The sequence below is a fragment of the Typopeltis vanoorti genome, chromosome 14 (genome assembly GCF_054136105.1).
Source record: "Typopeltis vanoorti isolate ZY-2024b chromosome 14, IOZ_Tvanoo_1.0, whole genome shotgun sequence".
Classification (NCBI taxonomy): Eukaryota; Metazoa; Arthropoda; class Arachnida; order Uropygi; family Thelyphonidae; genus Typopeltis; species Typopeltis vanoorti.
This window is the reverse complement of record NC_143562.1, coordinates 85,072,541-85,099,603: the sequence shown is the minus strand read 5'-3', so window position 1 is coordinate 85,099,603 and position 27,063 is coordinate 85,072,541. Positions and strand designations below refer to the sequence as shown.

At 33.5% G+C, this 27,063-nt stretch overlaps 1 protein-coding gene across 5 annotated transcripts in view; it reads left to right on the top strand.

The window, feature by feature from the left end:
- Positions 1 to 27,063, top strand: part of lig (ubiquitin-associated protein-like lingerer) — a 465,599-nt gene that overhangs the window by 374,039 nt on the left and 64,497 nt on the right. For all 5 annotated transcript variants that reach the window (XM_090403755.1, XM_090403757.1, XM_090403754.1 and 2 more), the window contains 2 exons: positions 12,734 to 12,930; positions 26,936 to 27,023. In XM_090403755.1, the coding sequence (XP_090259881.1) occupies positions 12,734 to 12,930; positions 26,936 to 27,023 (285 nt within the window). The remainder of the gene's footprint in view (positions 1 to 12,733; positions 12,931 to 26,935; positions 27,024 to 27,063) is intronic.

Sequence of the window (27,063 nt, the reverse complement as noted above, 5' to 3'; positions counted from 1 at the left end):
TTCTGATTTTTCCTTGCATTTTCTACATCATATATATATATATTCAGTTTTTCTCATCTCAAATTGTCTGTATGGTTTGTCTCATAATCACAAGTTTTGTAGATATCTGGGTTTTCAGAAATGTGAACTTACATATGAACAATTTTTATTTTATATATTACATTGTGCTTTTTTTAGGATCATATATTGTTCAGAAAAGATTTTCAGTATAGGGTAATGCAGCTGAACCTCTACCAGATATATCAATTTCCTGAAGGTTCCATCCAGACACCTTCTGGTATGATGCAATATGGCCATCATCCAATATAAAAATGCATTTATAGAAGATCTATTTTGGAAATATCATTAACATTATGACAGTCAACATATACACAACTCATTGGCCAGTTTGTTCTACTTTCATAGATCCATGTGGAAGAGATACTAAGGCATTTTGATCCCAGCAGCAATTTTATGCTAATAGTACACATGACCACCAAAATTCTTGATCATTCCTATGCACTCTAAGAACACTCTGGGAACACTTTTTTTACACAAATAACTGCTCTTGCTATATTGTTGATGTCACTTCTACGTAGACAGTTCTGATTACAATTTGCTGTAAACCTACTCCACATAGTCTGCCTTCCCCAGTCATTCTCACTGTCATTTAGCATTTAAAAAAAAGTCACTTGGCACGATCTCTGTAAATTGTACTCATGCACTTCCATGATTGGACTCTTTTGTTTCTTGATAGATGTATATGCTCTAAATGCACTATTTGAATTATTCCCTTATTTTACATTTCTCTCTCATTGTTTATCCAAATTTTTACTCTCCTACAAGTGTCTGACCAATGCATAATAAAAAATTAAAGATATTAAAAATGACTGAAAGCACTTTCTGGATGTACTTTCAAAGGTTTAAAATGCCTGCAAACGAATGATATTGAATCTGATTTGTTAAATCTCAAAGTGAAAAACATTTGATGCATATTCTCTGATGGTAATTATGCTATTTAATCTCTCACCTGAGTATTTGGCTATAGCTTCTGTTCATTCCTGTTTCTTCTGTTATAGATTTAATTGGTATGATGTTCTCATAAACTTTCAGTACTCACCAGATTTGTTTCTATCCATCTATCTCAAGGATATTATTTTTGTGGCTTTGTTTAGAAATACTGCAGCAGTCTTTAACTGTGTGTCACGTTTATGTCTCTACATATTAGTATATGTTTTACTGTAATGACATTAAACATTTTTTGGTTACATTTTAAATGTACCTAAAATGTCTGTTAAATTATCTGACTAATAACAGTGCACTAACATTTTGTAACAATTACAACCTGTTATTTGAAACACAGCTCAGCTATAAGTTATTTATAAGTTATTGGCTAATGTGGATAGTGAGTGATTTATGTACATGCATCAAATGATGAGTTACTCAAGTGCAAGACAACCTTTTTATGATTTTGTTTTTAAGATAATTTTAGTAGTGTAACATTATATGTTAATCATTACTTTTAAATTCTTGTTCGAATTAAAGTGTCATGACTGCTTCAGTTGATTGCTTAAAAAGTCTATTGTACCAATTATTGGGAATATATATTTATGGTGACTTATGTAGCCAGTTTATGACCTCACACATGAAGTGTCACAAAACCTATAACACTGCATTACCATGTGTGGGCAAGTGATTAAGGAAAACGTTTTCCTATTGATATGTTTCCTAAAGAGTGGAAGGTTGTACTCAGTGGGAAAAAACAGTATTGGGGAAATTTGTTCCAAAGAATAGAAATGGATGGAATGAAGGATGCTGGTGAGAAGTTAGTTTGGTTTTCTTGGAGCCAGACAGCATATGGGTTTTGGCCAGTGGCTGCTCTAGTTCTTACTCAGAAAAAATTGGAGGAATGATAGCAGCCAATTCAGAGGAGCAATACCCATAAAAGTACCTATAGAAAAGGCATGGTGCTGAAGCAGGGCACCTATGATAAAGTGACTGAAGGGAGTCTGTGAGGAAAGGGCCCTCTATTAAATGAATTGCCCTCTTTTCATAGAATATCAACAATTCTAAGAGAGTCTTGGGTGCTCCACCCCAAATGTAGGAACAGTACTCCAAGATTGGTCGGATCTAGACTTATAAAGTTTTAGGATTGGACTTAAAGAGGAAGAGAAGTAATGTTTTGAATGGAAAAGAATACCAAGCTTCTTTTTAGAGGCTATGTAAGCAATATATTTGTGCCAGGATCAACTGGATGTGACAGCCAACCCAAGATGAGAAAGCTGATCTTGAAAGGACACTGCAATATTTTCCTTTCAAGAAAAGTTGGGGAGTGAGGTAGGATATTTCCTGTAGGTTATTAATAAGGCAATCTGAGTTTGTTCGGTTTTTTTTTTTTTTGCATTGAAATTTATTAGTTCTCTTCATCCCATTTGAGTATGATGAGAAGATCAGTGTTTAAATTATTATTTATGGAAGATTTTGAGGCTTCTATCATTTGAGTACTACAGGGCTTATTGAATGAGGAAGAAGAATGAAGAGTATTGTCAATGGAAAAGCTGTGAATAGGTAGCTGGCAACCAATCACAGAGTGCAAGAGGGAGGCCATAAGATGGCAGCTTGTTCAGGAGGCCTGAGTCCAAAGATAGGCAAGATTAGCTAGGAGGTTGGCTGTAGAACAAGAATGGCAGAATCCAAATCATTGATCTCTAACTGTTGAATCTCCAAGTAATGAAGAAGCTGGTTAACTTTCTCCATCACTTTTGAAAGTACTGAAGTGGGTCAGTAGTCAGATGACTCAATTTTATCTCCCTTTTTGGATACAGGCTGGGTGTAAGCCTGGTTCCATGCTGTTGGATAGATGCCAATAGAATATGATAGTTTCTATAGGTAATACAGGATGGGTGTCAATTCTGGAGCACAACTGGAAGAATACTATCTGGACCAGGAGCCTTATTAGTATCAATTTGGTACTAAGTGGTAATTATGATTTGCTTTGATAGTCCAGGCAGGAGTTGAAAGAAACTGATGCCAAGGAGTCTCCCATTTCCTTGAATGAGGTTACCATCAGGTGCCATCAGGATGCAAGAGATGTAGCAACAGGGAAGGACAGAAGTTATGCCCAACAGCCTTAGCAAGGGACCAGAAAGCTTGCCTGTCACATGAGCAGGAGTCAGATTTATTGCATTTAATTCTTATGAAGACTGTTTTGGAATCGTTAACTTTTTTTACACGTTTCTGACAGTTGTGTAAATTGAATGAGAAGCTGGAGTTTTAATTTAAGCCACTGGTCATAACCTGCATTTTTACCACAGACTGCAGAGGTTTTTTGAGAACCAGGGCTTGGCTTAGAGGTTTGCAGTGGAATGGGGAATGAAGGTTCTCATTCCAATGAGGATTATTTTAGTTATTAGTTCAGTGCAGGTAATTGGATTGGGTGAGAGAAAACAGTAATCTGACCATGAAAAGCATAAAAATTATGGCAGCCATCTCAATTGGCACAATTATAGTGCCAAAGGATATGACACTGAGATTGACTGGGAAGAGGATGAACTGTAGAGAAGGAGACTTGGAAAAGATTGTGATCAGAATTACCAAGGGGAGAGCAAACGTTCACAGTGTATTTGGAGTGAGAGCTAGTAAAGAGAAGGTCAAGAATGTTGGTGGAATGATGACGATTGTCTGGTATCGAATTCATGTCAACTTATTCGTTTGATTACATGATAATTTAATTTTTATTTATTTATTTATTTATTTATTTTTTTTATTATTATTCTATATGTGTTCCCTGCATTGCTTACTTTTTCTGTTCTCAAAGGATCTTAATGTTGCAGAAATTTATTGGGGAGTGAAGAAGGAATCAGACCATGTTTTTTAAAATTACTAATTCTCAATAGATAATACATCTAAGTATTAAAATGCATCTAAATCTGCCAGATGGCCTTCTTTTGTGGAAATAAGTGATATTATGCTATGTCACTCTTATTTCCACAGAAGAAGGCCATCTTGGCAGAACATATTGTAAAAATGTTACACAGATCTGGCTTATATGTTGGCTATTCATAACAGCATTTTTTAAGGAAATTACAATGTAGAATAATATTAACTAAAATAACTTCCAATATTTTGCAAAGTCCAATTGCCATCCTTCGGGAACAAAATGTAATATAATGTTATATGTTACATAGATCATTTCAAAAACAATTATTTTCCGAGATCACTGAAAGTTGAACATCCATTTGAAAATGCATCTAGTTATACAGAGATTTTGATCTATATATATAAGCCAGACATAAAAATCAGTTGAGATTCATAAAATGTGTGTGAACATTATCCAGATCTGAAACCACATTCTCCCCCATTGTGAGAACTATTAATTAATGAGTGATATATATTATATATTTTGAATATCACTAATTGCCGAACTAGCTAAGAGTTGTTATAGATAGGTGCTGCACTGCAGTTCTTAATATACCATATTTCCATTGTTAATTCTTTTGTTGTTTGTTTGTGCTATTCCACCATCTTTTAAATTACTCCTACTTAAGAGACATGTCAAGTGAAAATTCTATGAATTAAAAAAATAAGTTATCTCTGTTCTGCTTTTAATTAAAATGCTAACTTGGCATTTCAATTAATTGAAGCAAAGTACTGTTGTAGGAGTCAGCTGTATTAATTAGGTAGCCCCAACCTTAGACAAAAATCAGGGATAAAAAATGATTTTCTCAAATATTAGACATAAACATTTCCATGGAAAGAATGTTAAATGTTTTGTGGTGTGATATATTTTTTAATGAAGCTACCAGTTTGTAGTAGTGCATTGCAGTGGATTTTTTTTTTTAAAAAAAAAAAATTGACTTGTTCTGAAGCTTAATATTAAAAATAGAAATCTCTATAGTATTTCACTGAAATGTTTGTGAAGGTTCATGGGCCAGGAATTATAACTTAATTGAAAGTTTCCAAGGTGTGATGTTGCAGAACCGTCATGTCATACTACATGGGCTTATTCTGTTTATGGCAGTAGGACTGCTGGGAATAAATCTGCATATTTTTCTCCTCAGTACACAGACTTCATGTGTTGTGTGCATGTTATATGGCTTGGTTGTTTAATTTTTTGTTAGTTCTTTGAATTTCTGAATTTTTTTAGTCTAGTTCTTTTGAATTTGCTCTTGCTAGAATATTAAAAAAAAAAAAAAACTGTTTATAATGTCAATTAATTTCATGTTTAAACCTAATCCTCTTATATAAAAGAATGAATCTGTTAGAAAATTTATCAGTGTTTGAAGCAGAATTGACAGGATCCTAATCTGTAGAACTCAGTATCAATGAAAACAAACCAACTTATATTTGGCTGCCGTTATGGCTGACTTTTAGAATATTAAAAAAAAAAAAAAAAAACTGTTTATAATGTCAATTAATTTCATGTTTAAACCTAATCCTCTTATATAAAAGAATGAATCTGTTAGAAAATTTATCAGTGTTTGAAGCAGAATTGACAGGATCCTAATCTGTAGAACTCAGTATCAATGAAAACAAACCAACTTATATTTGGCTGCCGTTATGGCTGACTTTTTCAACTACTATTTGTTCTTTAAAAAAAATCAGTCAGTTCTACAAATGTCATCTGATATTTGCATGCATTTCCATTGAATTTCTTTCATTCCATAAAGGATTTAATTATCTAGGTAAGCAACAGACAAACACTTAAGTGCCTTAACTCCACTTGAACTTATGTCAAAGTAACAACCTTGTTTTGTTTTTGTTTTGTTTTTTCCTATCATAGCAGCATTGGTCTAGGGCATCTAAACAGTATTATGATCTGGAACTTGTAAGAGCTATAGATGGTATTACCAAGGCTTTATATTAACTGCTACTATCAGACTCTAACCTTTCTTAATGGAAAGGAAGTTTTCTGTTATGTGTAAATACAGCAGAGAAACATGAGTTAGCACTTTGTTATATTAATAAAAACTGTTAACACAAATCCAAGATACTCTTGACAACTCATTGCAGTGAAAAAATTGGAAGGTTTACAAAATAGTTCACAAAAAAGAGCTATTCAAGTTGATTTAAAAATGAACTTGAAGATACTGTTATGTTTTACTGAAATGTTTTAAATACCAAAAATTTAAATTATTGGGATGTTGGCTATGTAAATGGCAGATTTAGTGGAAAGGGGAGCATCTGAAATTTGATTTAAAAAATGGTCTATGTGCAAAAATCAAAAGTTTGATTCTTCTTCTTCATGTAGCTTCCTCAGTGAGAGGGTGCAGCACCATGTCCTTCCAGTTCTCTCTGTTGGCAGCTTTTCTTTTTGTTTCTGCATAGCCATGTGAGCCTGTTCATGATCTTATATCTTCAAGCCATGTCCTTCGTTTTTTACCTCTTGATCCTTTTCCCATAAGTTTTCCTTCTAAAACTGTTAGTATCCTCTGTCCTGCTGAACCTCTCAGTACATGTCCTGCCAATCTCATCTTTCTCTGGATCATTTCCTGTAATAAAGATCTCTGTATTCTCATTCTCTGTAGGACATCTGTATTTGTCACACATTCTGTCCATGGGATTTTCAGAGCTCTCCTATAGTACCACATTTCAAAAGTCATTATCTGTTACCTTACTCTCTTCTTGAATATCCAGATCTCACTTCCATATGTGAAAATTGGCCACACTAATGTTCTTATCATTCTTTTCTTTGTCTCGATACTCACAGAACTTCTGAGTAGATCTTTATTTTTCCAGAATGCATCTTTAGATGTTTGATTGCCTAGTTTATTTAGTGCTATTACCATGACTAAAGGAAGGCAGTTCTTAACATTTATTTGTTTGTTTAAGAATGCACTTTCAAGTTATGCATTCGGTTTTTAATAAGCAGTATTTGTTTTTAGTTTTTTTCTTGCTGAAAAATGCAAATTTGACTTTGAATTGGGCTAAATTGTAAGTTTTTTTTTTTTTTTTTTGTTTTTGTTTTTTTTGCACACCTAAACAAATTTGAGAAATTTTCTCATTTATGATTTTGATGAATATACCTTATGAAATAAGATTTATTATTATACTGTTTTACTTATATATGTCCCAAGTGTTTCATGCCAGCATAATCAATTATTCCAAAACTTTGAAATAATTGAAGATAACTGATGACTGTATACTTCAATATATGATATTCATCACAGGGTCAAACATCATTCCAAATTAAATAAAGGAACCTGTTTAACATTTTTCATTGGAATTAATATCTTTACTCCCTTGCACTATTCAATGCTATATGGGAAAAATGAAAGGACTATACATCCTTTTATATAATCTTATGCAGAATGTTAAATCTGTCTCAGATTATATAGATTATATGTTGAATAGAAAAGGTTTATGTAGATGACCATCCTAATAACTCCAAGCAAAAAGTTATATTAACTTTATCACCTCTGATAAAGTTACCCTTTTTTTTTTTTAGGTATGAAAATTCTAGTGCATTTTAAAGTATGCTGGAAACAGCAGTGGAAATAATTTCCTGTTAAACTGTTTAAAAAGGCTATATATGTCTCTATACCTCCTATGGATTATACAAAGTGGCCATTTTTCTAAATCCATGAAACATGCAATAATCAATTGAATTCCTGGTTATGGAACAACTTGTAACATACTCATGGAATATTCTGTGACTAGTGAAACTATCATATCAGTATGGACTAAATAGAGTTTACCAACAACACTGCTGATATGAGCTGATACAAGTTGTTCATCAGCAGCAGGATCCATGATGTAGATAACTGCAACATGATGTGTCTGTTAAAGAATCGACATCTACCAATAAAAGATCTACAGTACTCAATATTCCATGAACAACTATACAATGGATTTGTAAATCCCCTTTATTAAAAGGGGATTTACAAATCCATTGCTGTTATTCACAGTTTGTCAACAAATTCACAACCAGTAGAAAGAGATTAATGGAGTCATCAGGAAATGCTTGTTCTCATGACTGCCATCCTGTAGTAAAATGCTTTTTGCTGACTTAGGTGCAGCATATCACAGTAGCACTTGGTGGAGTTCTAATCCAAAAAATATTATGCCAACATGATTGATGGTTGGTATACACTGGATTTTTATTCTTTGCTGGTCTGGTAAATCAGCACAGATCTTAGTACAAACACCTGTTTTTCCCTTCCCAAATTCTTATGTCCAACTTGTGTGTAAGATGTGTCCCAGACAGTTGTGTCTGAATGATGCATTTCTTGAACAAGAATTTTCAAAGATCCACAACTCCACCAACATCACTGCAATGGTGACAAGTACACAAAGTACAATCAAGGAATTGTTACGTGTAACAATTCCTTGATTGGGCTTCTGACTCACTTCGTAAAAGTATGGGGGTAATTTTTTATAATTCTGAGATTGAAATCCATGGAAACTAAGTCTAGTTATTATAGCAGATATTCTGATATTTCATCAGAAGATGGCTATGGTGAGACACCTTTTGGCAATTCGTATAGGTAAATATGACTTCTCCATTACTTCCGCCTTAGTATCACCACCTCTGAGCCTGGCTTCCACTGATGAGACCTCAATAAATGTCGAAATCAGTCTGAGTAGTGGCCCTTCCCTTAATGCATAGCATTATACATGTTTGCAAGGAGATGTACTTTACATTATGGGAGATACTAAAACAAGTAGTGGTGAGAGTTTGGTCCACCTTTACCATGAGTTGCCTCAGTCCTGAAGATACTTCAGGCACAAACTTTGTTTGCTTACACTTGGATAAAGGATTAAACTAAATTTATTATAGTGTAACCAAGTGGGAAAAGAACTTCCAATATCTGTTCACTCAAATCAATCTCTTAATGAAGGAAGCTAAGCAAGAATTGAAATTATAGGTCATGTTTCGTACAGAATTTGATGCACTTAAAAAACCATAATTGTTATGCAACTGATGTGTAGTCTTAATTCTGTATCCCAAATGATAGTTAATGCTGTTAACTATCTTGATTTGCTAAGTAAATAACCACTTCTATAATCAAATTCCTGTTATTCAGATCCCATGCTAGGCATAGATGTTTTTAGGTGATTTCATTGCACTGTGCGAAACTATCACCGTGTTTATTGAAGAAGTTGAAAAAAGTTCCATTTTTGCTATCAAGGTCAAGGTTGCAAATTATCTAATTAATTCACATTACAAATGCTTTATGGGTATACAGTCTTTCATGGGTTTGACTTCACATACAGAAAAATTTGAAATGGCTTCAAAAGGTATTAGACTCAAGTTAAAAAATTGGGCACACAAAATAAAACTTCTTTCAGATAATTATGTATGACTTGTGTAATTGTTTCATTGCAAATAATTAGAAAAAAGTCATTCTGAAGTTTCTGGGATTCTTTGAGAGAACACTCCTCAACCATACATATTCTGAAATTAAATTAAATTATGATCTAATGCAGTGGATATTATTATTTTTTTGATAATTATTTGCATGTATGATATTACTTGTAGCTATTTCATCCATTTATGAGTGCCAGTCATAAAAATTTAAGAACTGTCTGTTGAGACTTCTCACTCAGAAAATAGTTGAATTGAAATGGATGCTGACTTCTCACATAAATTAATGAGCTCTTCTGTTCTGTAATAACAATCGCATTTTTTTTTTATTTTTCCAATCTGTATTAATAGTATTTATTTTTCTAGGTTTAGATATTAATATGCTGAACCAAATTTAACATAGACTTTTTTGAACATCAAAAAAATTCATTAAAAAAATGAATAACAGATCTATCCAACCGTTAATGCGTGTTAGTTGGAGGAGGCAATACTATTTGTTGTCGCGTTCTGTGATTCACAACTGTATAGATCTGTTATTCGGTTTTTTAATGAACTTTTTTGATGTTCATAATACCAACAAATGAACTTGTTTTTCTTAATTTCTTATAATTTGTGCCTTAAACTGTTAGTTCTCTTTACCCCTGAAGATTTTAGTCTTACGACTAACGAAACTTGTCAGGTTATTTTTAGTACTTGCTTCATTTTTTAAAAACAGTTCTCTAATAACCGTGGTCACAAAACCGGAATATTTCTATTGAACTTCTTAACCACAGAAACCTATGCATGTAAATAGTGCTTTGTCAGTAAATAAGAATGGGTGTGATGGATATTGTATGAAATAATCATTAGTGTGGGCCTTTTGCAATGAGTCTTCAGACTATATGGAAATGCAGGATGATCTGTCTGTATTATAATATAAACAGGATGCGTAGATACTTAATTTTGTACTCTTTGTAATTACAGTTGCCAATTTCTTACCAGATCATTCTTTACATGTAGTAAGAAATCTATAGAATGATTTCTATATAACTTCATTTCTGTGCTGAAATAGCTCAGGGCTTTGCATTCGTATTTTGCCTCTGATATGCAGATGACTTTCTCTCACTGATCTCACTCCTATCCATAGGTGTACTGGTGCCTGTATACACTCTATCCTTTCATTTGATAAGATTCGTAGTACTTAAGATTTTCCATAACCAATGCCTTAAACACTGATCTCCAGCGAGTGTGAGAACAGCCTTATTAACTTCAATCCTGCCAAAATCAAACACACCTCTTTTCTTTCAAGAAATATTCTTCATCACACTTCCTTACCTTTGATATATTTTATTTTTTTCACAACTTGTAACTTCTGCGTTACTTCAACCTTGGTATCTCTTCAGGGTCTGTCCCCTACTGATGAGACCTCAATAAAGGTCGAACCTGGTCTGGGTAGTCACCATTCCTATAATGCATAGCATTATGCACACTTTGTCTGCTTACACTTGGATAAAGGATTAAACAAAGAATATAATTTCTTGGCATCTTTAATTTAATATTATGTATATCTCCAAGCAAGTCATCTTTGCAACTGAGTTATATCACTTTTCTGGCAAAAGAGACAAGTTGCTTCTTCAGTTTTGTTAAAACATGGTCATTTTCTGTTTTTAGCAAACAGTTGAAAATTCCAAATCAGCCCAGCCTTACAATATAATTTTTACATTTAGGATAGTGCATCAGAAACCTTGCAAAAATTTCTTTGATATCCAGAACAGGACAGTCCACTTAATTGTGATGACTCTTCCTTTCACATTGGCTTTTCTGTACTCATTTTCATGTGCATAGTTCTGCTGAACTGTCCTCCATCATTCCTTTAGTTTTCTCTAAGTTTATAACAACAACAGCAGCTACTCTACTCGTCATAATCCATCTTCAAATATCAAATCAACTTCCTCAGAAACAGTGTTCCTCAATTGCCCCTCCCTCCAAGAAATATCAATAAGTTTGTTCTTTCTTTTAGCCAACACAGGGTGCTGATGTGCTTATAGATTTTGCAGTCTCTCTTGTTTCCTGTAATTGTGTGTGTATAATTATAGAAAACCTACTCATACATAATTTCAAAAAATTATCCATTAGACTGCATAGTAATATATAATTATAAAAAAACTTACACAGTTGTAGATTTCTCTCAACCGATACCTTCCTGCAAACTTCTATAAACACTAATAGCCAATGGGTATGTGAAAGTAAGTTAACAGCATAATACACTATTTCTTCTGCAGAAAATAAGCTAAATTCATCGCCATTCCACATATAAACAGTGCCTGTTCTACTTAGAAAATAATTTTGGTACAAGCAAAATTCCTCAATGTAAATTTCTGATCAAGCTGACTAGCCTACCATGGCTAGCCAGTTTAATCAGGACTATAAGAACAAGATAATGATCATGTAAGAGGCAATAGAAAAATGATTTGGCAGGCTATGCATTTTGCATTTGATGCCATAAAAAGTTCTCTGCAAGAAAACGATAGTATTAAAAAAAAGGGGGGGGGAGGTTGTGTAGCAGAAAAATTTATGGAATCTTAAGCTGTTCTAAATTATCCATGATTTGAATAGTATTGTTTCTGGATAGTATTATGAATATGCAGCTATGGCAGGGTCTTGAAAGCATTCACCAGAAGCATAATATAACTTTCAATAGATTGTTTCAGCCAGTTTTGTTTTGCCTTTGTGCTTGGTATTACCTGAAGTTTGTAGCCTGCTGTTAGGCATAGTATTGGTTATAAATTTTTTTTATTCCAATATGTGTTGCCTTTAATATTATCTAAGTCTTAGGATTGAAACAGTTGCTTATTCTAAAATAATTTTTATCTGTAGTGAAAGGCTTTTAAACATAAATGGACTACTGTACTTTACCATCTCTCTCTCTCTCAGTTACAAAATTTATTAGGATGTAGCTTATAATTGATGAATTTCATCAATTGATTAAGTTGATGAAAAATTAGTCAGTTCCTTCTTCCAAATTTGATGCCTTTGCTATACCACTATTAAACAAAATATTTCTTTCATTCACTTCATTTATTTTTAAATCACATATAATGATAAAAATAATGTGACATGTGAGCACAGTAAATTTGAGATTTTTCTGACATTTTTAAAGATTTTGATTTTTCTAGAATTGTAAGTCTTTAAAATTGCACATGGCATATCCACACTGGGATACAGAATAGTCTAACTTTCAAGTTAATAATTCAGCAAGACCTTTGAAATTGATGACATCAAAATAATTTGAAAAATATTACATTCCAATGGCTGAATAGTATTCTTTATTAATGGCTACAGATAATCTAAACAGGTTAATGATAGCAAACTACTTTAAGTTACTGTTTTGATTTCATCATTTGGCATTTTCTGTTTCCTCAATCATTACGTAACTAAATAAATATATATGTATATTTTGATATACAGCAGATGGAAAATATAGTCGCACTGATAGTGATGCTTCATCTGTGGCAACCAGCATGCCCCAAGGACAAACCACTACTCAGACTCATGGCCAGGCATTCCTTAATCCTGCTGCAGCCCTTCCTCCTGGTTATGGGTATTACTTTACAGGAGGAATGATGGCTGGTGGTATTCATCATTATGCTCCACCAATTTTTCCTGTAAGTATTGTGTGAACTTTTATGCTGTCATTTAGTGTATTTAAATATTTTAATAAGGATTTCTTATATGCTTCACTCATATGTGAACTTCACAGTTATTTATCACTCTGAAAATTGAAATATTAGAAAATTATCAGACATGTCTCAGAAGTTAAATACACTTCAAGATTTATGGAAAATAAATCTTAAAGTGTATTAGTTCTTAAAGTATGGAATTACAAAGTGGAATGAGTCACAAGCTTGTAACCTCAGTTTTATTTATTAATGTAAATAGTTGTCCCCTCCCATGGTTGCCCTAAGTGAAATATTGAGACTCGCAACAATGAACTACATGGTTTTTGACTTCCTCTTATCATGTTTAGGGTGATGTTAAGAATAACCATATGCTAGGATGGAAAAGAGGAGAAAACAATCATCAAAGGCATGAAGTCCATGCAATTTGCTTAGGTCTTGTTTGATTCTGAGATGAAGTTTTAACTTTTTAAAAAGAATTGATGCAATCTTATTTGATTATAAATATATGTAGATACTGCATTGTTTAATTTAATTTTTCATTGATAATTTTTATGTACATGTTATTCACTAATATATCTCTTTACAACTATTTATTAATACTGAAAGTTTATTTTCCACTTGGTTAGAGTATAATAAATTTAGTTTAATCCTTTATCCAAGTGTGAGCAAACAAAGTTTGCGCCTGAAAGTATCTTCAGGACTGGGTTAAGGTGGTACACACCAGGGCAACTCATTGCAAAGGTGGAGCAAGCTACCAACACTCCTATCCTAGTATCTCCTATAATGCAAAACACAATGAGTTGCCCTGGTGTGTACCACCTTAACCCAGTCCTGAAGATACTTTCAGGCACAAACTTTGTTTGCTCACACTTGGATAAAGGATTAAACTAAATTTATTATACTCTAACCAAGTGGAAAATAAACTTTCAACATCTTTCTCTAAATCCAGAGTAATTTATTAAAAAAGGGTGGCACACCAATTGGCAATTCCTATAGGTGGAGATGACCTGCTAATGCTTCTGCCTGATATCTCGACTTGGGCCTGGCTCCCACTGAAGAGACCTCAATAAAGGTCGAAACCGGTCTGGGTAGTGGCCCTTCCCTTAATGCATAACAATAGACATATCCGCAAGGAGATGTGTTTTGCATTATAGGAGATACTAGGATAGGAGTGTTGGTAGCTTGCTCCACCTTTGCAATGAGTTGCCCTGGTGTGTACCACCTTAACCCAGTCCTGAAGATACTTTCAGGCGCAAACTTTGTTTGCTCACACTTGGATAAAGGATTAAACTAAATTTATTATATTTATTAATACCTTGTGTAGTGCTAACCTTTGATTTGGCACAGTATAACCTTTTCTATCCTTACACCAATGAACTGTATATTAACCAACCATCCTGGAACTACTGTAGTTTTATGTAATTAATAAATGCAATGGAGACATTAATTTTACAATATTGATGAAATATAATTACTTTACTAATGATTATGCTTATACTTGAGAAAATTTTTTTTTGTCTAATATTTACAGCATTAACTACAAATAACTTATCAAATTTTAACACCCAAATTACTTGTTTTGTAATACAAATTGAAGTTTGTATTACAGTTTTCTGTTACTTCAGGTTGAAATATTTGTTTGTTACATGATAACAGAATTTTCTTATGAAATACAATTGACCATATTAAGTCAAAATAATAAACAGCAACTACTTTTAGTTGTTATAGATGTGCTGCCTTTTTTGTGTGTATTTCTTTCAGAACCTGCATGCACACACAGTATTTTCATTGAATATGTAGATAAAAACATTCCCACAAATTATTCAGCAGAATCTCAAAAGCAGCTGTTATTCTTGAAAGATGAATTTTTAAAAACATAAGACTGGTAAACACAGTATGTTTGTCTGTTGACAGAAACACTGTTTATTCCTGATGCTACCATCACCTACATTTGAGGGTACAGGTGATCAAAAATTAGCATAATATAATTTGAATGTACTGAGAAGGATTTTTTTTATGCATACCAGCTAATATGGAATTATAGCAAAATATATAAAATTCAAAATACCAGGTTAATCTGTCATGACTATTATTGAAATACCAAAAACTCATTAAAAATGAAGATATTGGAAAGGAACTTGACATTATTAGCATTCAATAATGTGTCAACAGAGCTTATCTAAGGTGGTATGGCCACTTAAATAGGATGGGTGTGGAAAGGTTAGCAAAACAGGTGTTTTGATGCTAAGATGCCAGAAAAGAAACTCAGAGGAAGACCAAGGTCTAGGTGGATTCAATCAGAAGTGCCTGAGAAGCACGAAATGTTAGATATGACAGAATTGGAGTGCTCACAAGTAATAGACTGATTTGGAGGAAAATTGTTGATAAACAATTAATAATAGTGTAAACTTAATCATGTAGTGCTGTCATTATAACCTGAACACCAATAGGTGTTCATGTTATAATGGGGGTTTTTGGGGGTACATATCAGTAAATTGATTAAAGCTTATCATTATCAGATTCCTGACATGTATCCTCAGGGAGTTACAGGAACTAAATATAGATAATTGATTATCTGTGAAAGATATTGCATCTACCAGAATGGCATACAAACATCGCTGCAATTCACCTCAATGAACTAATAGCAAAACAGTTTATATTTATTCCAGTAATAAACTTTATTAGTTTTCAGCCAGTTTATTTTCAACTTGTTACCTCTTAAAATTATAAAATAATTTATAAATAATTAATAACCAAAAAATGAATTTTCACTTTGAGTTCTCATATATAAATCACAAATATTTATTCTTTATACTATTATAATTCAACTTGGCTTCATCAAATGAATCCATTTAAGCCAAGATTCTTTTTCATTTTTCTCACAGTTATTTTTCTTGATGAAAGTTTGAATATTTCACACTGCTGATATCCTTGAAAATTTATTGAAATATGTGAAATTTTTCTCTATTTTTCTTAAGTAGCTGCACACATGAAAATGCATCATTTGTGTGTGTGGGGGGGAGTTGTAGTTCAAGAGAGCAGCATTTGTGTATGATTTCTCATTTGACTTGAAGATAGCAATATCACATCATAGAATCTTATGTTTTATTTCTAACTCAAATCTTAAGATCTATAAGCTAAACTTGGTTTGAACACTGCCTTGTATATAGCTTATATTCCATATACATTTATTAAACTGTTCCCCACTATACCATCTCTCCTCATTGTGTTATTTCTTTCTATATTTTCTATGCATCTTCAATAATTTTGCCTAAATAGCTGAGTTGTTTATTTGTTCTGCAGGTTTTCTATTCAGGATGCAGTTGATGTTTTCTATGTTCCTGCCTTCGTGGTTTTTGTTTTTTTATTGCTGGTTTTCATACTGAATTTATTACAGCTGTTATTCAATTTTGTTACATAATCCTGCAGACTTGTGCTAGATTCATCAGTATATATCTGCATAAAGTAAAGAGCCGAGTTGAATATCCCCAGTTTTGGTATCAGAAAAAAACTGATGCCATTCCTCGATGCTGCTTTCCTTCATATATAATCCATATGCAGTAGATGATTGCAGAGATAATGTGTATTCTTGTCTCACTCCTGATTTAACATCACACCATCTTCCTGTACTTCCTTCAGTTCAAACTATTAACTTACAACTTAAATATAGCCTACATATTGATTGATATAATATAAAATTTATGCCATATAATTGCAAGATTTCAAAGAGCCTTTCTCCAGTAACATTACTATATACATTTTCCAGATTTACAAAACTTCATACAGATCTTTGTTATATTTCCATGATTTCTCAAATATCTTAAACAAAATCTGACTATTGGCTCGAACCCAGTTTGTTCTTTTCCAGTTTTCTCTTCCACAATTTTTCTTAGCCTTTTCTCAGGTGTGCTTGTATATATTTTCTTTCTTTTCTTTTTATAGATGGCACTGGGAGGTCCTTCATCAACAACATGGAATTTAACTCTATGACCGGGCCGTCTGAATGATGTGGTGGTAGCACTATAAGATTTTTATATCTACATATTTGAGAATCTCAGGTCAAAAACATTTCTACATTTCGGGGTTTTTGAAATGTAGAAATGTACAAGTACTGTACTTCAAATATTGATATGTATTCCCGATCGCATTCCTCGTGAATGTTTTCTACACTGTATTGCCACCTTCCTAATATTAATTTTTCAAAGTCTTTGGGTTTTGTTTAGCTATTTTTACACATTATTTCACTTTCTTATAATTTTCTCTGTATTCTCTCAGAGCACATGTTGACTTATTTGCCAAGAACTTTCAGTATGGTTTCTTCTCTTCTTTCACTGCCTCTTTAACGTTCTGAGTCTACTTTGGAGTTCTATTTCTTTCTATCAACCTCACCACATGTCCATGTTCTTGTTTTCAGAATCTTGCATCTTTTTCTTGAATAATATTGATGTATTTGAGTCTATCTGCAGTTCATCCCCGAAATTGTCTCACTCTGATTCCTTTTAATAATTTTTACATTCGTCCCTCTGTCTAGGCCTTCTGAACTATGCAGCTATTGTGAGACTTTATACAATCATACTTCAGCATTTCTGGTCAAATATCATCTATTCCTGCTCCCTTTTCACATTTCAAGCCTTTGATGGCTTTTTCTACTTCAAGTATGGATATGTATTCCTGACTTTATGCCTGTTGAGTGTTTTTTTACCACTGTGCTATCACTGGTTGTTTCATTTAGCAATTTTTCAAAGTAATTACTCCATACTTCAAGGAGTATGGAATAATTGCACACCTTTCATACACATCTTTCTTTTCAATATAATAGTCAGTTTTATTGCACTCAAAACTAAATGATGATCACTTCCCTGATAATTAATTTAATGGAATGAAGACAGCACTGAGAAGTGATTGAAAAAAGGGTTTAATCATTCCTATATTTTCTCTGTCGCAGACCCAAAATTGTAATAGCATATGCAAAAGCACAGAATAGTCAGTGGAAGAAGTTAAGACCTGTTTTAAGGCTCAAGTCCTATGTGGGAGTAAGGCTATCCAACAAGCCCTAAGAATTAGTTTTCCAAATCTTGGGAAGTTTAACATAATCATATTTATTTATTGATTCAGCTAGAGAGGCATGTGGTGAGATTGTCTGCAAGTATAGAAAAATCAGAACTCCATGGTGAACACAAGAAGCTAAAGAGGCAGTGAAGGAAAAGAAGAAAGCATATCAAAAGTTCCTGGCAAATAAGTCAGCATGTACTCTTAGAGAATATAGAGACAAATGTAAGAAAGCGAAACACTGTGTAAAACTAGCTAAACAAAAGTCATGTGAGGACTTTGGCAAGGACATAGAAAATAAATATCAAGAAGGTGGCAAAATATTCTTGTTTGAAGTTGAAGAAGCTTAGAAATGGAGGATAGAGTGCCGTAAAAGGAGTTAGAGATGATAAAGGTGACATGAAAATGGAAGAAAAAGATATCCTTGAAGTATGGAGTAATTACTTCAAAAAATTGATAAATGAAACAAGCAGTGATAGCACAGTGATAAGAAACACTCAACAGGCATACAGTCAGGAATACATATCCATACTTGAAGTAGAAAAAGCCATCGAAGGCTTGAAATGTGGAAAGGCAGCAGGAGTAGATGATATTCAACCAGAAATACTAAAGTATGGTGGCATAAAGTCTCACAATGGCTGCACTGCATAGTTCAGAAGGCCTGGACAGAGGGACAAATTCCTGATGATTGGAGTAGAGCTCTCATAGTACCCATATATAAAAAGGAAAATAAAACTGAATGTGAGAATTACAGAGGTATTTCCCTACTGAGTGTCCCTGATAAGATTTATGCAAGCATACTTGAGAAACGGTTGAGAAAAATTGTGGAAGAAAAGCTTGGTGAAGAACAAGCTGGATTCAGGCCAAATAGAGGCTGTCAGGATCAGATCTTCACTTTACAACAAATAGTTGAGAAATCATTGGAATATAACAAAGATCTGTATTTAAGTTTTGTCGATCTGGAAAAGGCATATGACAAGGTGCCAAGAGAGAAGCTATTCAATACGCTACAGTTATATGGTGTCAATGGGGCATTATATCAAGTTAGTCTTTATTTGAGTTGTAAGTCAGCAGTTAGAATTGAAGGAAGTACAGGAAGATGGTTTAATGTTAAATCTGGTGTGAGACAAGGATGTACATTATCTCCTCTGTTATTAATTATCTATATGGATCACGTTATGAAGGAAAGTGGTATTAAACATGATATCAAAATTGGAGATGTTAATGTCAGCTCTTTGCTTTATGCGGACGATGTTATTCTTCTAAATAAATCTACTACAAGTCTGCAAGATTCCCTGACTGAATTGAATAACTGTTGTAATGGATATGGTATGAAGGTCAACAATTAAAAGACAAAGACAATGAAAATAGGCAGAACCATTGAAATGTCAACTGCGTTGTGAAAGCAGAACCTGCGAAACAAGTAAAACATTTTAGCTACTTAGGCACAATTTTTATTGAAGATAGTAAATTAAATATGGAAATAGACAACAGAATCAACAAAGCTGGTATGGTAGTAAGTCAATTGAATATATTCGTATGGAATAAGAGAGAAATTAGTCGGAACCCTAAATTAGCTGTATACAAGACAGTGTTCAAACCACTTTTAATTTATGTATCTGAGAGCTGGGTCAGAAGTAAAACACTTGACCGAAGACTAGAGAAAGCAACTATGAGAATCCTGAGAAAGATTAGAGGCGTGAACAGATGGCATCAATGGCAATATCAGATTAAAAACGAGGATATTAGGAAAGAACTTGACATTGTCAGCATCCAGGAATGGAAGGAAAACGACCCAGAGGAAGACCAAGATATAGGTGGATTGATACGGTACAAAGTGCCTTAGATGATAGAAATATAAGATCTGATAATGTTGGAGTCTTGACAAGTAACAGACTGATTTGGAGTAAAATTGTAAATAGGAAGTTAGTAATGATGTAAACTTTTCATGTAGTACTATCATATCCTGTACACCCCTTGAGGGTTAAGAGATTAACTACAATAACTAATAATAATGTAGAACAATTATAACAACATACTGTAATGAAAGTTATCTGAATCTGAATGAAATTTTAGTAACCTCAGCATACATTTTTAAAGTTGAGAATTTTCACTTAAAAGGAAGCACTTTATGGCTTCACTTCAGCATATCAGAATTACCAGCATCACCACTCTCATGCCTTGCGGCCATTATATTAAGTAAAATAAGGGTTACTTGAACACAAGCACTGAAAACTGTGATAGTTGATCCGATAATCAAAGGCTACCAAGTGACTAACAGGCAGGTAGCATGGATACACTGGACAAAGGGATGATTCACGTCCCGGGTGGGGTGATGCGATCTCATCATGCTACTTAGAATAGTGCGAGTTCAAGACTTGTGGATTGTTTATTTCTGGAATTTTCCATTTAATATTTTCAGACTGGTGTTTACCATGAGTAGCTGAAACCATGATAAGGGGGATTACTGTGATATTAATTGTATCACTATATCTATGTTATCTGCTTATGTCAATTTTTTAGACCTAGTTTGCAGCAAATATATGTGTAGATTAAACAGTGGTGCTAGCACTTTCTTCACTTCTTTCAAATTATCCTTCTGTGGGATGAAAATCTAATTCCTCTGGATATTCTGATTTTGGTGAGGAGTTTTGTGTAGATGTAATATCTTAATGATATTTATTTTTTTGGGTGGGGGATATCCATTAAATGTAGAAGAATGGAGAAGGGTTTTTACTTTTTCCTCAAATTTATCTTCATATTTAGAATTGAGATCTAGTTCTTAAAGGTGTGGATTATGCCTAGGTTTGGAAAAGGATGGATGTTATTAGGCCACTCGAAAATTACCTCCACCTTGACTTCTTTTGAATGACAATGGGTAGACACCAGTTCGAATAGGCTATGAACAGTCCTACTACTTTACATGCTCTTTGCACTAGGCCAGACTAGCCACCTTGTTTGCTGTTGTGATATTTTGCTTGTGTGCTGCTGGAAACTCAGTAAATAGATATCTTGTCATACAGTATTAGTGCTCACCATGGTGTTACTGGTGCTCTGGAACTCATCACAAATAGTGCATACTGATTGTAGCTGGTTTTTGCGTTTCCACCTGTTTTAACATCCTCCTGTCCTTCAGTCATTTTTGGCAGCCACCCTGGGTGTTTTCCTGCACTAGTAATTCCAGAACATCTCCATTTGTTGCACATCACTAACCATTGATTTTGGATGCTCCAGTTGAGTTGCAATGGCATGTATGGACATGCCACTAATGTGACAGCCAATGATGACACCACTCTCAAAGGCGCTGAGTTCAGGTCGTGTTACCATACCACCTGTATTCAACTGCTACGATGAAATACTGCTTCCTATTATCTGTACACGGTTTTCTGTTATTAACAAACCTTTAATGTTCCATACTTCAAATAGCATGTGTGTCTGGACAATTGGCAGATAATGTAGTTCAAACATAGATAAATCTAAGTCTATAAAAATCATCTAATGTTAGGTATTCCTTGCTAGTGCAGATACGTTAGGCTTCCTCTGCATGCAGGATTGGGATCTCAATTGTTTTTCTGATGTAGAACGGAGTTAGATGCTGTATATGCTGAACCTGAGAATCTTCTCTCAAGCTCAGTAATTGATATGAATTACTGAGCTTGAGAGAAGATTCTCAGTAATTCATATCAATTACTGAGCTTGAGAGAAGATAATTGATATGAATATTGTAATATAGGTTTGAAATTTTTAAGTTACTTTGAATTGGCAAGACCTTATCTGTAAACACAAATGTGATTTCTTTAAGTCTCAGGAACTTTATAATAATAATGAAAGTGAAAAACAGATTTCGAAAATTCAGATGCATAATGGGAGTTATGCTGTGATGGAATTCATTATGGGAAGGGTAACTACTATTAATTTAGCCTTGGTATCTCTTCTCGTCTGGGTAGTGAACCTTCCCATCATGCATAGCAATAGACACTTTTGAAAGGAAGTGTGCTCTGCATTTTGGGTACCAAGGCATTTGATATGAAGTCACCAATCTCTATACAAGTAGCCTGGTCATGAAGATACTTCATGCACAAGCTTTATTTGCTTACACTTGGATAAAGAATTAAACAAGAATATAATTTCTTGGCAGGTTTAATTTCTAATCAAGTGGAAAAACTTCTACTACTATTACTATGCATTCTCTGCAATGATATTCAACTGTATCATTCCAGTACTTCAAAAATAACTAATGAAAGAATTAGTTATTTTTCTTCTTGGTGTCTTTCCTCATTCTGTTTATCAAATTTTATTGGTAGTTGTCTTTCTGCTTATGTAATGAAATTCGGAAGAAAATCTTTCAATTCTTCTGTAAAACTAATTTTAATTAAAAAAGGTAGAGAAAAATAATGAGTTTCCCTACACATGCACTTCATGTTATCGAATCATTATATACAAGATGCTAACAAAGAATCTGCAACTTCAGCAGTTAATTCCTTAAGTGATTTTGAATTAATATCATGTTAAAACTCTAATTTGGAAAATGTCAGTTGCAATATTATAATACTTACTTGAAATCTTTAGTTGCTACATAGAAGAAAGTAGATTGATTATGAAGGATGGAAACATGTATGGACATACGAGGGTGGTCTGAAAAGTTCTCAGCCTAACAATGAGAAAACGAATTTATAATTTCAAAATTATCTTTATTTTTCAACATAATCTCTCTTAAGACTAATACATTTATTTCAGTGATGCTCCAGTACCATTATCCGGTCCCTGTAGTGGTTCTCAGTAAGATCTGCAAAATACCCCTCTACAGTGCAATCGCCTCTTGATTCAAAGAAAAAGTGCTGACCAGCGAGGAAGAGTTTCTGTTTTGGAAAGAGATAGAAGTTAGAAGGAGCCAAATCTGCGGAATAGGGTGGATGTTCCAACAATTTATAGTGCAGATTCCTTAATTTTCCCATTGCCAAAACACCTTTGTGGGTGCATTGTCCTGATGAAAGATGATTTTTTTCTTCTGCAAACCAGGTCTTTTCTCACGAATTTATTTGTCTAGTCTGGTTAAAAGATCAGAATAATATTCCCCGGTTATTGTTTTACCCTTTCAAGATAATTAATAAACAAAAAACCTTTTGCATCCTAAAACACTGATGCCATGACCTTTCCTACATGGAATCGACTTTGTCTTCTTTGGTATTGAACAACCAGCTTCTGTGCACTGTTTTGACTGCTGTTTGGATTCTGGTGTGTAATGGTGAATCCAAGTCTCATCCATAGTAATAAATCGATGCACAAAATCAGTTTTATTATTGTTAAAACGCTCCAAGCACTGTTCAGAGATTTTCATACAAGTGCATTTTTGGTCTGCTGTGAGCAAGCACGACACCCATCATGCACAAAACTTTTTCATTTGCAATTCTTCATGCAAAATATATCTTACATGTTCTTTTGAAATGCCTATAGTCTCAGCAATTTCGTGCACTTTGACTCGCCGATCGTCTAATACCATATTGTGCACTAGATCAGTGATTTCTGGCGTTGTTACACTTTTTGGACACCCTTCGCATGGATTATCTTCAAGGCTGGTATGGCCACGTTTAAACTCAGAGCCCATTTCTTAATTGTCGAAAATGAAGGAGAAGAGTGCCAATAAACTTTTATCAATTTCTTTTGGCTTTAAACCTTCTTTTACAAACAATTTTATAACCACACGATACTCAATTTTATCCATTTCAAGGGATACAGACAACACTTTTGCTTCAGACAGTTGTATAAAACAAACTACTTTATAGAAATTTGCAATTTCACTTGGATGCTTATGACAGATGTACCAACTTAGAAAAAAAAAAATCTTGCCAGTAGCGTTGCCATCTATGGTCGAGGCCAAGAACTTTTCAGTCCACCTTCGTACATATTTTCATGAAACATGAGTTGTTCTCAATATCTTTGCATGCTCTTTACTTAGCACTTTCAGTAGTCATATTTTAGGAACTCCAAGGCATTATTATATTATATCCATAATTAAGGGGATACAAATCCCTTGTTGTTCAACTGCCAGTAAGCAAAACTCTAAGATCGAGAACTACGAATCTATGAGTTTCATATATACTGAAGCAGAAGAGTGCGAATCCAAGTGTAAATGACTACTTGGTAGTACAACACCAAGGCAACTCAAAGCAAAGGTGGAGCAAGCTCCACCTTTGCTTCGAATAAAATAGCTGTTTGGCTTTCAATTTATATTATATCCAACTACTGTTTCAAGACTGCATTATACTTGGTGGTGAACGTCATGTTCAAACATAACAAATATGATCCAGGTATCTACAGTTAGCAGTACACATATCAATCAGGAAGCATTATTCTTGGTGGTGAACGTCATGTTCAAACACAACAAATATGATCCAGGTATCTACAGTTAGCAGTACATATATCAATCAGGAAGTCATTGTTGGCATTTCCCAGCAGTAGCTATTGCAGTACTGTTGCAAAAAATTTTAATGAAGTGGCTGGCAATGTATTCCTCATTTGTAAACTTAACAAGTGTGTTTTCAGTAAAAGCAAACAGTTAAACATAATCATCAACATTTCACCTGATAACTCATGGGTTGAAATACTTTTTGCATTCTACAAGAATGCTTCAAGAACTTGAATATATAACTAGGTCAGAGTATGTGCATGGTTAGGTTTTCTGCCATTACTGTTGAAATCAGAAAATAATTGTATCTTTGCAACCATCAGTAAATGGACTCTCGTTTATGAATTTTATTTATTTATTTATTGCTGTAAATCATCAAAGTGTGGCATGTTCCTCTGGGATATCATGTATATTTTGCTGTCTCTCTTTCTCTGTGTGTCTGTTGTCCTTATTATGTTGATAAAATTACTTTCTCACTTACTGATCCTCTTCATGCCCCATGTCACATAAGGCTAAGATCAACTTCTCTCCACCTGCCAAGTTAGTTTAGGCTTTACTCTTTTTCATTCCAGGATCCATGTCAATCTTGGAATCTCTTTCCCCTCCATTCCATTCTTTGTACTTTTCTAATCGATTTCCTTCTGCATTTTTTTTTCTTTTTATTTTACTGGTGATACATTTTGTCAGTCCATTTATGTAATTCATTGTTTCTTATACATCAGGGCAAAATATTTTTAATTCTTTATACAAACACCACATATTTGGTGCATTGGTGTGAAAGCTAATTAATTCAGCTTCCTGTTTTTTACAAGGAAATGCATATATGCATATTCTATATGTTATGTATCTATTTTAACATGATTTCTATATATTATTCAATTTTCTGAAAGTGGTATTTACTGGATAAAAGAGAGAAAATCAAAATTAACAGATGATTGCTTTAATTATTTAAAATTTTGTAACAATTTTCTTATATATCAAAGTTGCATAATTATGGCAAGGAAGAGAGGTATATGTTGTGGGTGTGTGCATATCTGAATGTGACAATCATTTTGGTGTCCAAAAGTGTATGTAGAATGGAAAACATTCCTAAGTATTCTGTTATGGTAGACTGGTATATGTCTATTTTAAACTTTAGGATGAAGCTTATTATAGACATGAAAGTTAGTTCATCAGGAAAACCATCAAGCAGTGTTCACCACACATTTGGTGCATTTTTATTTAATTATTTATTTTTTAAAGCTTAGCAATAGAAAAATGGTTATTACACCAGTGATTACAGTTTAGTAGCCGCAACAGTGAACTATCCTACTACAAATGTGACACATACAGTAATAAATAGTATTTAAATCTAAACAGTACTTGCTCATCTCAGAAATTGAAAATATAACATCTGATATATATAATAATGAACTGAATGGATATCGTATCTCTGTTCTCCAACCCACCAATTATCTTTGGATTTGAATTCTTCTGTGATATAGGTATTTGTTAAAGTCTAGATGGAAAATGAATTTTATTACCCACTTTGAGACGCAATTTGCTTATTGAAATGGCTTAGAAAAAGTTCATGTTTTTTCACATTCTAAGAGTGGAGTTCTCCAATTCATGTTAATGGAATGAAAGTAGTAAAAGGAATGAATTAACCAACAGTTCAATGCTTTTTGTATTTCATTTCTATCACAGACACATCTTCAGGAGCATGATATAAATTGTAACTGTCATACAAGCACCACAAAGTAGAATGGAACTTAAAACTAATTACGAATGGCCTCTGGGGATGGAGACTAGTAAGAAGCTGAAATGTAAATTGGAATGCCTGAGAATTTTTGCTTCCCACACTTTGAGGAGTTTAACAGATCCATATTTATTTCAGTTAGTTGGTTTTTTTAAGTCTGCTTCAGATACTAAAAAAATAATCTGGATTCCCAGATTATTTAACTTTAGCCTGCCCATTCTGTTAAATGCACTGTAGGTTACCAACCTTTTGTGGGTTAGACTGACATTAATAATAAAAATGAATGAATAAATGGTAGTAACTCAATACATTAACTGCAGCCTTAGATGCAAGCAGTGCAGGTTTATTAAATAAACATTAGTGGGAAGTACTAGCGATCATCCTCAAATATTATTTAACCCAGGAAAACAACGAAGGATATCAGACCTTTAATTTATCTCTGATAGTTATTACAGTTCAAACTTCTTCATTATGTTTGTGCTTGGCTTCAATAATGTAATAATGGTAATCACTCAAAGGTGGAATCACTTTGTATTACTCAACTTTTGAGTAAATGGTTTCTTTTAATGTCAACCCACCCAAGAACAATATTAAACCTGTAGTATTACTACCTTGGATAGAGTATTGGTAATTTGCTCAGAATTAAGTGATAGAGATCAAAGCTGTATTTTGGACAAATAATAATATTGTGTGAGAAATTCCTATGTAACTTTAAAACTCAGAAAGTGTACTTATAGTAGTCAATCATTTTGTCTCTGACCCTAATGATTTTGCTTCTTAATTCTTTATTTGCCTAGGTTCCTCCTGCAACAAATGCACATGGTGCCACAACTAATACACAGTATCAGAAAGCATCTGCATATGGTTCTCATTCATATACCTCAGGTAATAATTTTGATTTGTTGATATTATGAAGATAGTTTGA